The sequence below is a fragment of the Oryza brachyantha genome, chromosome 4 (genome assembly GCF_000231095.2).
Source record: "Oryza brachyantha chromosome 4, ObraRS2, whole genome shotgun sequence".
Taxonomy (NCBI): Eukaryota; Viridiplantae; Streptophyta; class Magnoliopsida; order Poales; family Poaceae; genus Oryza; species Oryza brachyantha.
Window position 1 is genome coordinate 11,938,817 of NC_023166.2, and position 12,380 is coordinate 11,951,196.

The 12,380-nt window shown below is 47.1% G+C and overlaps 1 protein-coding gene across 1 annotated transcript; it reads right to left on the reverse strand.

The window, feature by feature from the left end:
• Positions 1–1,319: 1,319 nt before the first annotated feature.
• On the reverse strand, positions 1,320–7,960 carry LOC102711691 (ABC transporter B family member 19). Its single transcript, XM_006652311.3, has 10 exons — positions 7,466–7,960; positions 7,281–7,335; positions 7,005–7,180; positions 6,711–6,911; positions 6,008–6,267; positions 5,599–5,915; positions 5,280–5,503; positions 4,264–5,089; positions 3,945–4,186; positions 1,320–2,732 (listed from the first exon to the last, which is right to left on the reverse strand). Exons 1-10 carry the CDS (start codon positions 7,721–7,723, stop codon positions 1,524–1,526), a joined length of 3,768 nt encoding a protein of 1,255 aa, XP_006652374.1. The 5' UTR covers positions 7,724–7,960; the 3' UTR covers positions 1,320–1,523.
• Positions 7,961–12,380: the final 4,420 nt, after the last annotated feature.

Below are 12,380 nucleotides of genomic sequence, written 5' to 3' on the forward strand. Positions count from 1 at the left end.
AGCTATCACCTATAGGCTATAGACGACCATAAGGCCAGAGGCCTGAAGGTCCAGCCCATTGCACAACCATTTTGCCCAGCCCAAAGCATGGCTCGACACGACAGGGATCGGGCCTGTGCCGGCTCGTCCCGGCTATTGGGCCGATGCCTTGGCACGTGGGCAAGCCCGGCACGGTTCGATAGATTGAAAAAAAAATAAAGGACCTAAAATAGACTTAATTTAGTTATATAAGGCTTAACCTAAAATAAGAGGTATATAAAATAGACTTATTCTGGCCATAAAAGACACAACCAAATAAGAGGAAGAAAAAATAGAGTTATTCACGCAGCCCAAGAGATAAGAAAGGAAACAGACTTATTCATGCTTCGGCCCATCGTGTTTCGGACCGGCCCGACACGGCCCAAGTGGTACTGGGCCATGCCTAGGCCTTTGGTGTGGCACGTGGGCCAACACGACATGTTGATCGGGTCGTGTCGTCCTGAACGGGATTAGGCATGAGCCCCATCGTGTTTGGGTCGTGCCAGGGCGGGCGTGCCTAATGGCCATCTATACTATCACCCCATATATGTGATCTGCCGTGCTCGGTACAGAATTGGAGATCAGTGAGATCGAGGACGGCGGCCAACCAACATTTTCTCCGTAACTTCTTCTTTTCCCACGAACCAACATTTTCTTTCTTATTTCCATCTTATCTATGCTTTGGTGGCCAGAAACTGGTTAATAAATCTGTAAGTCACCATTCATCACTAATCTCTGCGTGCATGATTGCATGCTATAATCGAGTAGCAACATCGAGCAAGTTAGCAACAAACGACGTGGGAATATATGCGAACGAGCTATATGCAACTAGACTTCATGCAATCATGCTGGAACGAAGAGGCCAAACGAAATGGATCTCTAGGCAAAGAATCTAACGCTTCAAAATTCTAGTGGTTTTCGCGAAAAAAATTATCGACACACGCATAGCAAATTCGGCCACGATATCGATTTCACGAGAGAGTGTCAGTGGGCTAGCTACATAGATGGGCCGTACTATCCACCGGCCCAGCTACACCCCATCTATGACCTGCCTTGCTCGGTGGTCGGTACAGATCGGAGAGAGGACGTCGGCGAGCCGGCGAGCCTCGAGGCGTCGAGCATCGTCGAGGCTCGCAAGTTCCGGTGCCGCTCTTCCTTACCAGGTGATGAAACTTTTATCCTTCTCGATTTCAAGTTTTGGTTCGATTATTAGTGTATAGTTCACATCTGGTCCGGGCTAGTCGGATCTAAGCGCAATTGCGGTGACGCGCCAAGAGAATCGAACATGGAAACTTTGGAAATTCGTGTGAGCGTCTAAAATTTGCCAGAACCGCCATTAGTGCCAAAACACAAGGTAGCATCACTGCCGGCACAATCCTGATCGCTTACAGGAATAAGAAAAACAGGTGTACTTCTGGCCACCGCACGGTCACCACCCATCACGACGCTCGCCTCTCACCCGTATCTACACCCGGCACCTAGGCGTGTGTTCATCTGGATCAAGATCAGCCATGGTGTAGCTGCAGCTGTAGCAGCCGCGAGTAGGCGCCGTCGGGCCGCGATACGAGCTCGCCGTGGCTGCCCTGCTCGACCACGCGCCCGTCCTGCACCACGGCGATGGAGTCGACGCCCCGGATCGTCGACAGCCGGTGCGCCACCAGCACCGCCGTCCGGCCCTTCATGATGCGCTCCAGCGCCTCCTGGAGCACGCACTCGGACTCGGCGTCCAGCGCGCTCGTCGCCTCGTCCAGCAGGAGCACGGCGGGGTCCTTGAGCACGGCGCGAGCGATGGCGATCCGCTGCTTCTGCCCGCCGGAGAGCTGCACCCCGCGCTCGCCGACGGGGGTCTTGTAGCCCTCCGGGAGCGCGCTGACGAAGCCGTGCATGTTGGCCACCTTGGCGGCCTCGACCACCTCCTCCTCCGTCGCGCCGTCCTTGCCGTAGGCGATGTTCTCCATGATGCTGGTGGCGAACAGCACGGGCTCCTGCTGCACCAGCCCGATCTTGAGACGCAGTTGCCTCACGTTCAGCCGCCGGATGTCCTTGCCGTCGATCATAACCTTCCCGGCGAGAGGGTCGTAGAACCGCTCGATGAGGGCAATGACGGTGCTCTTCCCTGAACCGCTCGCTCCGACGAGCGCCTGGCTCTGCCCAGCTCGGATCCTCAGGCTGAAGTCCTTGAAGACCATCACGTCGGGGCGCGACGGGTAGGCGAAGTCGACGTGCCGGAAGTCGATGTCGCCGCGGACGGACTCGACCGGCTCGGTGTCCGGCTCATCCGGGTCAATCCGCGTCCTGTAGTTGAGGATGGCGAAGACCGAGCGGATGGACTCGCCGCCGCGCACGATCTCCGGCGCGAGGCTGACGGTCTCGGCGACGGTGTTGGCCGTGATGACGAGCACGACGAAGACCTTGATGACCTTGGAGAAGGTGGACACATGGTGTCGGACGAGGTGCGCGCCGTACCAGAGTATGAGCGCCTCGGAGGCGTACAGGGACAGCTGCGAGAGGCCGAAGAGCGCGCCGGAGATCTGGCTCCGCCGCAGGCTGTGCATCTGCGGGACCCGCAGCTCGGTGCAGAAGAGGGACAGGACCTTGTCCTGCGCGTTGAACGCCGCCACGGTGCGGATGTTGCTGACGCCCTCCCCGGCGATCATGCTCGTCTTGGCGTGCGCCTTGGCCGTGTCGCCGGCGAATCCTTTCATCGACAGTTGCTGCAGCCACACAAGCAGTCATCACAAGTACCAGTCAGTCTAATTCGTCATACACAGCACAGCACAAACAGCTCCTACATGTCACAGCGCAAAGCGTAACACACGTGACATATTGCAACCGGTAATAAGTTGCTAGTGATGGCAGTAACAGTGCATTACAGTTTTCGGAAGACTCGCAGGCTTTGCAGCCCATGGCCAAAGTGACACAGACTCAGAGAGAATGGGGTTCATGCACCACGCTATCCTTACGAATCGCCAGAGCGACATCATTGCACGCAAGGAATCATGAGTGCTACTGCAGTGCAGCGGAACACGACCAAAACACACACACACACACAGAAATTAAGGCTGGCATGGCATTCTGGGGGCGACACTGTCCTCGCGGACGTACGCCACGCCATGCGACCACGGCAACAGGGACACTGCCTGCCTGCAGCTGCAAGATCGCCATGTGCGGCACTGCAGATCGCGAAGCCCCAGATTCCCGTGCACAAGGCGGCCGTGCAATGCACAACACAGACAGTGTCGCCGATCAAACGGGACCACCCACGGGAGCGGCAGGAAAAAACCAAAAACAACCCTACCGAGTGGGGGCAGGCTAATGAGCGGCATGAAAGATGGCAGGTTGGGGCCGTCGGCCATGCTTTGCTTCGTCCTCCTCCCGGTCTCAGAAAAACCCAAAGGAAAGCCATTAAGCATCTAAGGAAAGCATCCGCTGCGATAAATGGCGCACGACCTGGAGCTTTTCTTGGCGTTGTTAACGCCAGAGCGTTGTATGATTCAGCACGGGCGCGTGCAGGGAGGAGAGGCCAAAGGAGCATCCTGGCAGGGTTGCACATGCCCAGCACAGTATATTATGGCAGCTGTGGCGGCAGAAGCAGTGGCTGTGGCTGTAGCATGGGCCATGAATCCTACTATAGAATGCCGATGAATTTAATCTGGCCTCCTGTCTATAGAGCGAGTAATTGAATCACAACGGCTGCCTGAGCCAAAAACGGCACCGCATCCGTGTGCACCGTGCAGTGAGTTGGACAGTTCGTCGTGCAAAGGCAATTGGTTTGGTGATAAATGAATGAGGGTGATTCTCCTAGTCCAACAAAGATTTCTAGCTCATTATCTAATCCGGGTTAGGCCCATGAGAAGAAGAAACCTCCAGCTGGTTGATAAACAATTAAACATAACGGTAGATGTGGCTTGAGAGTGTTGTTTTACCTGGGCAAAGTTGGCAAGGACAAGGAGAGGGAACGTGACAAGAATGAGGATAGCCACCCGCCATTCGATGATGAAGCCCACCACAAAGGACACGAGAAGAGAGGTCATGTTCTGCAGGATGACCGATATCCGTTCTGCTATGGCCGACTTCACATCCGCTGCGTCGGTGGAAAGGCGTGCCGCCACAAGGCTTGAGTTGTTCTCCTCTTGATCAAACCACCCCACGTCATTCCTCAAGATAGCTGAAAATAGAGTCACTGATCAAACAATGTAGCTGGTGAAATTTGAAACAGTTTAAGAGAGAACTATCAATTCATACCAGCTAGCATCATCCTCCGCACCCTTGTGGTCAGATTTTCGCCCATGATGCTGAAGAAGTAATGCTGAACGAGATATGCAACAACTGCATACAACCCAGTGCCAATGTAGATGAACACATACTCTCTAGTCTTCCTCTCCATTGCATTTGGGTCCCGGAAATAGAACACTTCAATCATGTTGCTCATCACAATAGCAAAGGTAGGGCCGATGAAGCCAGATAGGATGGACCCAATGGCTCCCAGTATGGTATAGGGCCACTCCGGCGCATTTAGCTTGAGGAGTTTGAAAAAGTAACCCTTAGGCGCTGGGTACTTCCGGTCATTGTCAGCATTGGAAACCATCTCAATACGGCCATCTGCGCCAGTGCTGTATGAGTAGCTTAAGTTCCTCAAGCTTCCAGACCTAAGGCTCAATGAGCGAGTGGACAGCGAATTGCTCAATCGGGATGACCGGGACTTGCGGGTGGATGGGCCACGGAAGTCACGGTTTCTGGCCATCTCCTGAAATCTAATGAGAGCAGCATAAGCTCCTGAGCTTCCTTTCGCAAGGAGCTCATCATGGGTACCAGTCTCAACAACCTGCCCTTGTTGAATCACGGCAATCATGTCAACACAACGTATAGTTGACAGCCTATGTGCAACCACAACAGTTGTCCTGCCGACCATCAGGCGGTCAAGGGCCTCTTGAACAATATTCTCTGAACCAGCATCAAGTGCACTAGTAGCCTCATCTAAGAGAAGGATCTTCGGATTCTTCAGCATTGCACGAGCAATGGCAATCCGTTGCTTCTGACCCCCAGAGAGTTGTAGTCCTCTCTCCCCAACCTGTGTTGCAAATAGTGGACTTATCATTGGATGCAGCAAGTTTATGTATGACAAGTTATGTAGCAAGATCAATACAATGCTAATGCACTAGCTGGCCAGAACATTGAGTTTTAAGCAGTGCTAATATAGTTAGCATAGCGTGTTTTATGCAGTACAATATCATTAGCATACCAATAGAGAAAGAACCCACCTGAGTGTTGTAGCCATTAGGAAGGAGAGCAATGAAGCTATGGGCATTGGCAGATGTAGCGGCAGCCTCAACCTCAGCCATTGTGGCATCAGGTTTGCCGTAAAGAATGTTTTCAAGAATAGTTGTCGCAAAGAGTGCAGGTTCTTGATTCACCAAACCAATCTGATCTCTCAGCCATTTCAATTGTAGTGTCTTGATATCCACATTGTCCAGCAATACTTGACCTGCAAAAGAAAAAAACACTCACCAGTAAAAAAAAAAATTGTTGATAGCTCGAACCATCAACATCAGGTGTACTGTGCGGATTTCATCTGCTTACCCTGATTAGGATCGTAAAACCTTTCAATCAGAGCCACAACTGTACTCTTTCCAGATCCACTACCACCAACAACAGCTGCCGTTTTACCGGCAGGAAAGAACAGAGAGAAGTCACGGAATATCATGACATCCGGACGGGATGGATAACTAAAGGCCACTTCCTTAAACTCTATGTTGCCATGGACTTCATCCAGGCACCTTCCATCTGCTGGGTCCTGAACTATGGTCGGCCTCTGCCTTATCACCTCCAATAGCTTGTACCCGGCAATCTTTCCTTTACTGAAAGCGCCTAGGTTCGAGAACGATTGTCCCAAACTCCTGAAATCATCAAGTCCACACATCAGTCATATATTTTCTATCAGCAACGTGAAATGTACAGAACTGTACAAAACTGAAATTTCAGGACTCACAGGCCGCCAACAATTGCAGAGAAAATCGCGGTGAATGCCTTTCCGCCATCAGTCTGGCCATTCCGGATGAACACCCCTGCGTACCAGAACACCAGCGCCCATGACATGCAGGCGATACCGTAAGTACAGCCAATGCCAAGCCCCTTGGCCATCCCTGCTTTGTACCCCAGCTTCAATGTGTTCTGAATGGCCTCAGAGTACGAGTTGAGGGCCTTGGACTCCCCCACATAGGAGTACACCGTCCTCACTTGGGCAATCGCCTGTTAACAGTCACAGTTGATCAGCAAAATTACTTGCATATTTGCACGATGAAGGAGAAATATATCACTGTATCCTGCATTTAATAGCTGACAATGAAGAAAAAAAAAGTACGACATAGGTAACGGAAGCTGTCCATCAAGGAACATATTTTTCTACAGTAGAGACGGTACTACGTTAATCGCTCATCAAGAAAAGGGCAAAGCGACATCAAACAAGAAGCCATCTTATCCAAAAGGTTGATTGGATCTAATAAGAAGCTAAAAAGGGATAGAAAATGGCATCATTTTGATATCATGCGCTCAACCACCGTTACACTGGACACTTTGACCAGCACGGGCTATGGGGCTAGAGGCCACAGCTCTTCTTCGAGGCATCTCGTTGGTTTCCCTGATTGAAAATGAGTATCCAGAAACAGTAAGATGAGAGTGAGAACGAATGCTACCTGCTCGGCTATGATTCCGGCGTTGGCGTACGATTCGCGGCTCTTGGACGTGAGGCCGGTGAGGGTGTACGCGTACAGCCCGCCAGCGAAGGCGATTCCCGGGATGACGGCGATGCTGAGCAGCGCGAGCCGCCAGGCGGAGACGAACCCGACGACGAGGCCCGCCAGGAACGTCGATAGGTAGTGGATGAAGTTGCCGACCTGCACCCGCACGACGAGCCGTCCCAGTCAGATCCTTGACCACGACCTGTGGCCTGGACGGAGACGAACAGAGTGACAGGTTGAGCTGGTAACCTTCTCGCCGATGGCGTCCTGGACGAGGAGCGTGTCGGTGGAGACGCTGAAGACGACGTCGCCGGTGCGCGCGTCGGTGTCGAAGAAGCCTACGTCCTGGCGCAGCACGGCCTCCAGGTACCGCCGCCGCAGCGCGCCCACTTGGCGCTCCCCCGTGTACATCCAGCACGCGATCTCTGCACGAGCAGGGAGAGGACACGCGCGCGGTGAGTAATGCGGGCCGCATTGCAACATGACCGGCAAGAACGCTTGAGCAGGAGGAAGTGAGGAACCCACCAAGGTAAGATGAGGCGCACACCACGAGACCAAGGTAGACGAAGTAGAGCGAGTACTGGAATGAGCAAACAAAGCCACCAGATTAAGCGTCAATGACCCGCAGCGAGAGAGAGAGAGAACGCACGGAATGGCACAGGCGCAAAGATGAGAGCTTTGAAGAGGGGACATGGTCGAAGCGTACGTGCCTTGGACACCTCGTCGGTCATCCGGCGGAGGCTATGCTGGTTCTTGCCGAATCCGTTGATGAGCTCGCCGAAGAGGAGGAAGAACACCGGCATGGCGGCGCCGTGCACCACCGCGCCGGCGCTCCCCGCCGCCATGAGCAGCCAGTCCAGCGGGTCCGCGAAGCCGAACAGCTCATGGAACGCCACGCTCTGGTCCACCCTCTTCTTCACCGCCTCGCATCCCCCGCCGCCTCCGCAGCTCCCCGTCTCCTCCGCCATCGCCACCACGCACGCACGTACTGTGCAGCCTTCTCCTCCCCCTCGCGAGCTCCCCCCACAGGATCGCCTATTCGCCTCGCGCTCACGGCCTTGGCATTGGATCTCAGCTCACCCAAGCGCGGCCTCCCAGGCCGCCACTCCCCCTCCTCCTGCTCGCGCTCCTCCTCCCCCTCCTCCTCCTCGTCTTCTTGGTCTTATACTGCGAGAGCGCCTATTCCAGTGTGCGCAAGTGTGGATTATTTTGGTTGGGTGTGCTTAACCAAACTGCATTTCTCGGGGAGAGTGAAGTATAGGAGCTGGAGACGGAAGAGATCAGGTCGCCGACGGTGAGCCTAGGATCCCCACGCTGCCGTGCACCGCGGCATTAGCGCGCGCTTTTAAGCTGCAGCACTCGGGTGCAGGCTGATTTGGGGGGCAAATGACTTCAGGGTGAGAGTACCCGCTGGAGAGTAAACGTACCCCGCCCGATGGATAATTACCATTAAGATAATTACCTATTAGGGTCTTTTAGCGAGTTTACTTATATCTTTATGGGTGAGTGGGTATATATGGTATGGTTTTATGCTATTTGTTAATTTTTGGCTCAGATACCATTTAAAATCGGACAAAATAGTTGTCGCCATCGTTTTCCTTATGTTTTTCTTATAATTATGTTTTTCTTATAAGCTAAAGATTAAATTTTTATCTTAAATTTAATGCCGATTTTGAAGGGTTATCACCAAATTTTATTTTCTAATTTTTTACTTTTTGATCAATAAAGTTTTATTTATAAATCATTTTTCGTTACAAATACATCGTTTATCTTTTTTTTATTAAAAAAGTTAAGCAATCATCCGCTATATTTAGCTAACTCAATAGCTAGCGTATGAAATAAGAGAAAACTTATAGCACGTAGATGTAGCATATATCATACAAAGCTTTATAGATCGGGGGTGTTTATTCGGTGAAATGAAAATTTTTGTATATCACGTCAAACGTTTGACCGGTGTCAGAAGTGTTTTCAGACACAAATAAAAAACAGATTTCACGGCTAGCCTGTAAACCGCGAGACAAATCTTTTGAGCCTAATTAATCTGTCATTAGCATATGTAGGTTACTGTAACATTTATAGCTAATCATAGATTAATTAGGCTTAAAAGATTCGTCTTACGATTTCTCTCATAAATGTGCAATTAGTTTTTTGTTTCATCTATATTTAATGCTCTATTTAGGTGTCTAAAGATTCGATGTGATATTTGAAAATTTTTGGGAACTAAACGGGGCCATCGTCTAAGAACTAGTTGAACTGCTAAATCTAGAGCAGTTTTATTTCATTGTTTCCAAGCAGTGGCATATTGTCATAGTATTTTTCTACGGAAGCTTGCTGATTATTTATCCAGATTTTATATGGTTATCGTTTGGTGGGTCAGATATAACTCATCCGTCATGTATCTCGCACCTACATGGGTATACAAAATATATCCACGAGTTTATTTGAGGCTGCAGCGAAAGAACTTTTTTTTTTTTGACGTAGAGAATTTAACTTGTTGTCACTAAACAGATTTATCACTCGCTATCTATATATATATATATAAATCCTAATGAGTATATGATATTTTTTGTTAAATGACAAATATGTTATCACCACTCTTAGCAAAAGTTAAATGCCCTAGCCGTCGTCACTTGATGGTGGGGTCTAAGTGTCACAAACCACGTAGCCTACCTCTGCTGCCTTCACTGAACGGTTGGACAAAAATGGATAAGGGCTCATTTGAAATACAGGAGTATCAAAAATATGGAAATGTGAAAAATATAAAATTGAAGTGCCATATCCAAATAAGTTCTATGCATTAGAGAAATATATGAAAATTGTAAGAATGGTCATTTGAATTAAGCGCATGAAAAACACATGAATTAGAAGAGATAGACAAAACTTGATTTTTCAAAGAGATAGGACCTGACGTGGAAACTCTTCAAAAGTTCATATGTCTAGAGGGATTCTTAAGAAATTAGGAAGAGACGTTACTTCATTCCAAAGGACAATATAGAATTTTTCCATGGGAATTTAACCTTCAAAATTGCCACAAATTCATGTGCTCTAGAGGAGTCTTAAATTTTAGTGACTGGTAATTTCTTTATTGCTAAGTTGAATGTATTGACACTTAAAAATATGCATCACATATTTTTGTTGATGCTTATAACTATGAGCCAAATGTTGAATTTTTAAAATCTTAAGTTTAAAATTATTCATATTTTTTCTACCTTAGATTTTAAATTAATAAGAATAAATATATAAAAAATTTTCATAAATTATTTTTCGGCCTATGAATCGAATCTGTAGTATGGCGGCGGTACGTCGTACGTGTACGGGCACCTGCCAACGTATCCGTACCCGTTCATGTACCGTGACGCGGATGCGATAGGTTTTACTACCGCACGACTATCTCCAATTTTTTTTATTTGGTATCTTTTGATATTTGATATTCTTTTGATAATTTAGGGATGACCTTTTGTCTTCTCACGAAGCCAAATACCATTTTTGCAAAAAAAAATACAATTTTTAAACATGTATTTTAATGAAAAAATAAAAAGACGAGGCTAAAAAATAAATTACGATGGAAAAATCACAAAATTAACTCTAAATTTAATGTTAAAATTTAAATTTTAGATGACAAACAATGGTGAAGGTAGAATTTTTGCTAAGGGTATACCCGTCCAAAAATTATCTTATACAAACCGATAAATCCATTTGACCAAAACGATAATAAAAACCTACATTTTATTCACTGTATTAGCACTAAGTAACAAGTATTCATATTCAGTTATTTTTTTACAAATACTTATATATACCAATATATACAGAGTATGGACCTAGCATACCCCGTAGCTCCACCCCTAATGATAAACACTAGCATAATTAAAAACATGTTGTATTAAAAAAGTTGTGTGATTAGTAATTGTTTTGTTGCAATTTATTTTATTATTAAAAATACTTTAAACATGAATGGCATTTCCAAAAATGGTTTAAGTAAGAAGAATGAACCAAAATTCACGGTGATAGATAAGAAAAACCCGAAGAAAGTTATACTATTTTTCTCTATATATACACTCCCAGCCTAAGAGTATAGTATTAAGGGCTCATTCATTTCAATGTATTTTCATAGAATATTTATAGAGTTGTCTATTTGAAATTGTTCATGTATTTGTTTTATAGGAATGATATACATGATTTTCATAGAACTGTATATGAAAATGTAGGAATTTCGGTAGATTAAAACATCCTCTCCTACTTTATTTGTTTGTGTTGCATGCTATCATGTGGTTTATATTCCATTATTCCAAATGCTCAGGAACATCGCATTCTATTATTCTAAATCCTCTGTTTTGCATATATATAACCCATAATATTTCTACTACCTCCGTTTCATATTATAAGTCTTGTCTAAATTCATCGATCGATGAATATATATGATTTATATGTATGTTTATATTCATTGACAATCGGTAGGAGAACGTTTCTCCTATTTCTAAGTTATTATCATACTTTAAACAGAATAAGCCCTAAGAAAAAAGTGTTATTTACTGGGGTAAAAACAAAGGAGCCAGTCTGAGACCGCACCCACCGAAAAGTCACCCCGCTACTCTTGGCAGGAAGTGGGGACCACGCCTTGGGAGAGCAGAGCAAGTGGGACCCACATGCGTGGGCACCAGCTTCGAGAGTGCGGCAAGGATTTTTATTCATGTGCATTGGTACGAGACAGAAGCAGTTTCGGTTAATGCTGCTCTAATTGAGAGTACTTCTTACTAAAAAACATAGTAGCTCTCCCGCCAAAATAAATACACTAGTACTAGTATAGTACTCCTACAGTACCAGTATACTGATGCTCCTGTACTGTAGCAATCAAGAAGAAATTTTCCGAATCTTATCAATGAGCTACGGGATACTATCTGTCTATCTGAACCAAAAATAAATGGGACATAGCGACAAACATTGGTGTAAAAATGCATACGTCATAAATTCAGCATTCATACGCCAACTCGCGGTTCAAAATATGACATGAACGATAAGGTTGTTTTATACAATACTAAAATCGATAAGAACCATTCTGTATAAACTAAAACCGAAGCAATAAGTCCGACTGCATCTCCGTATTTTTGTGCTCCCAGTAAACTCGAGGTGGATAGAAAATTCTAGTCAACCGATCGACATGTACTGCTCATAATCAGATTCAGATGCAGACTATGGATAGAATAACCAAGGTAAAACATGGTCTTGTGCGAAGAGCATGTGAGCAAGATCAAAAGAACTGGAAGAAAAAAAAAACAACTCGATGAAAACCTGGCAGTAATTCAAACCTCCGGTTGATCGTCGCACATGTCGTCAGATCCAACTATACTACAGCCTAAGCACTGACCTCTACGTCATTTGACATTTGCACGGAGGAGAGGAATTAGGTAGCATGTGGAAACGGGATTAGCGGAGCAAAACAAGATTAAAACCGGAATTTCTCTGGGTGTGGCGGTGGGTGGGGATCACACATCACACTTGTGTTTGTGTTTTTTTTTGTTATTTTCAAATTTCGCCATGTATCTAAAATCTCTTCCTGTGGCGGTCAAAGAATCCTAGGAGCACGAAACGGTGGCACCGGGAGGCGATTAAGGCGGGCCGCCGGATCGG

Bases quoted from the DNA above. Each gene is read 5' to 3' on its own strand.
- LOC102711691 (XM_006652311.3), bottom strand. From the start codon at position 7,723: ATGGCGGAGGAGACGGGGAGCTGCGGAGGCGGCGGGGGATGCGAGGCG. The intron at 6,268-6,710 runs GTAGCATTCGTT...GACTGTTAACAG, and splicing joins CCGGAATCATAGCCGAGCAG to GCGATTGCCCAAGTGAGGAC. The intron at 4,187-4,263 runs GTATGAATTGAT...CTCTATTTTCAG, and splicing joins GCGGAGGATGATGCTAGCTG to CTATCTTGAGGAATGACGTG.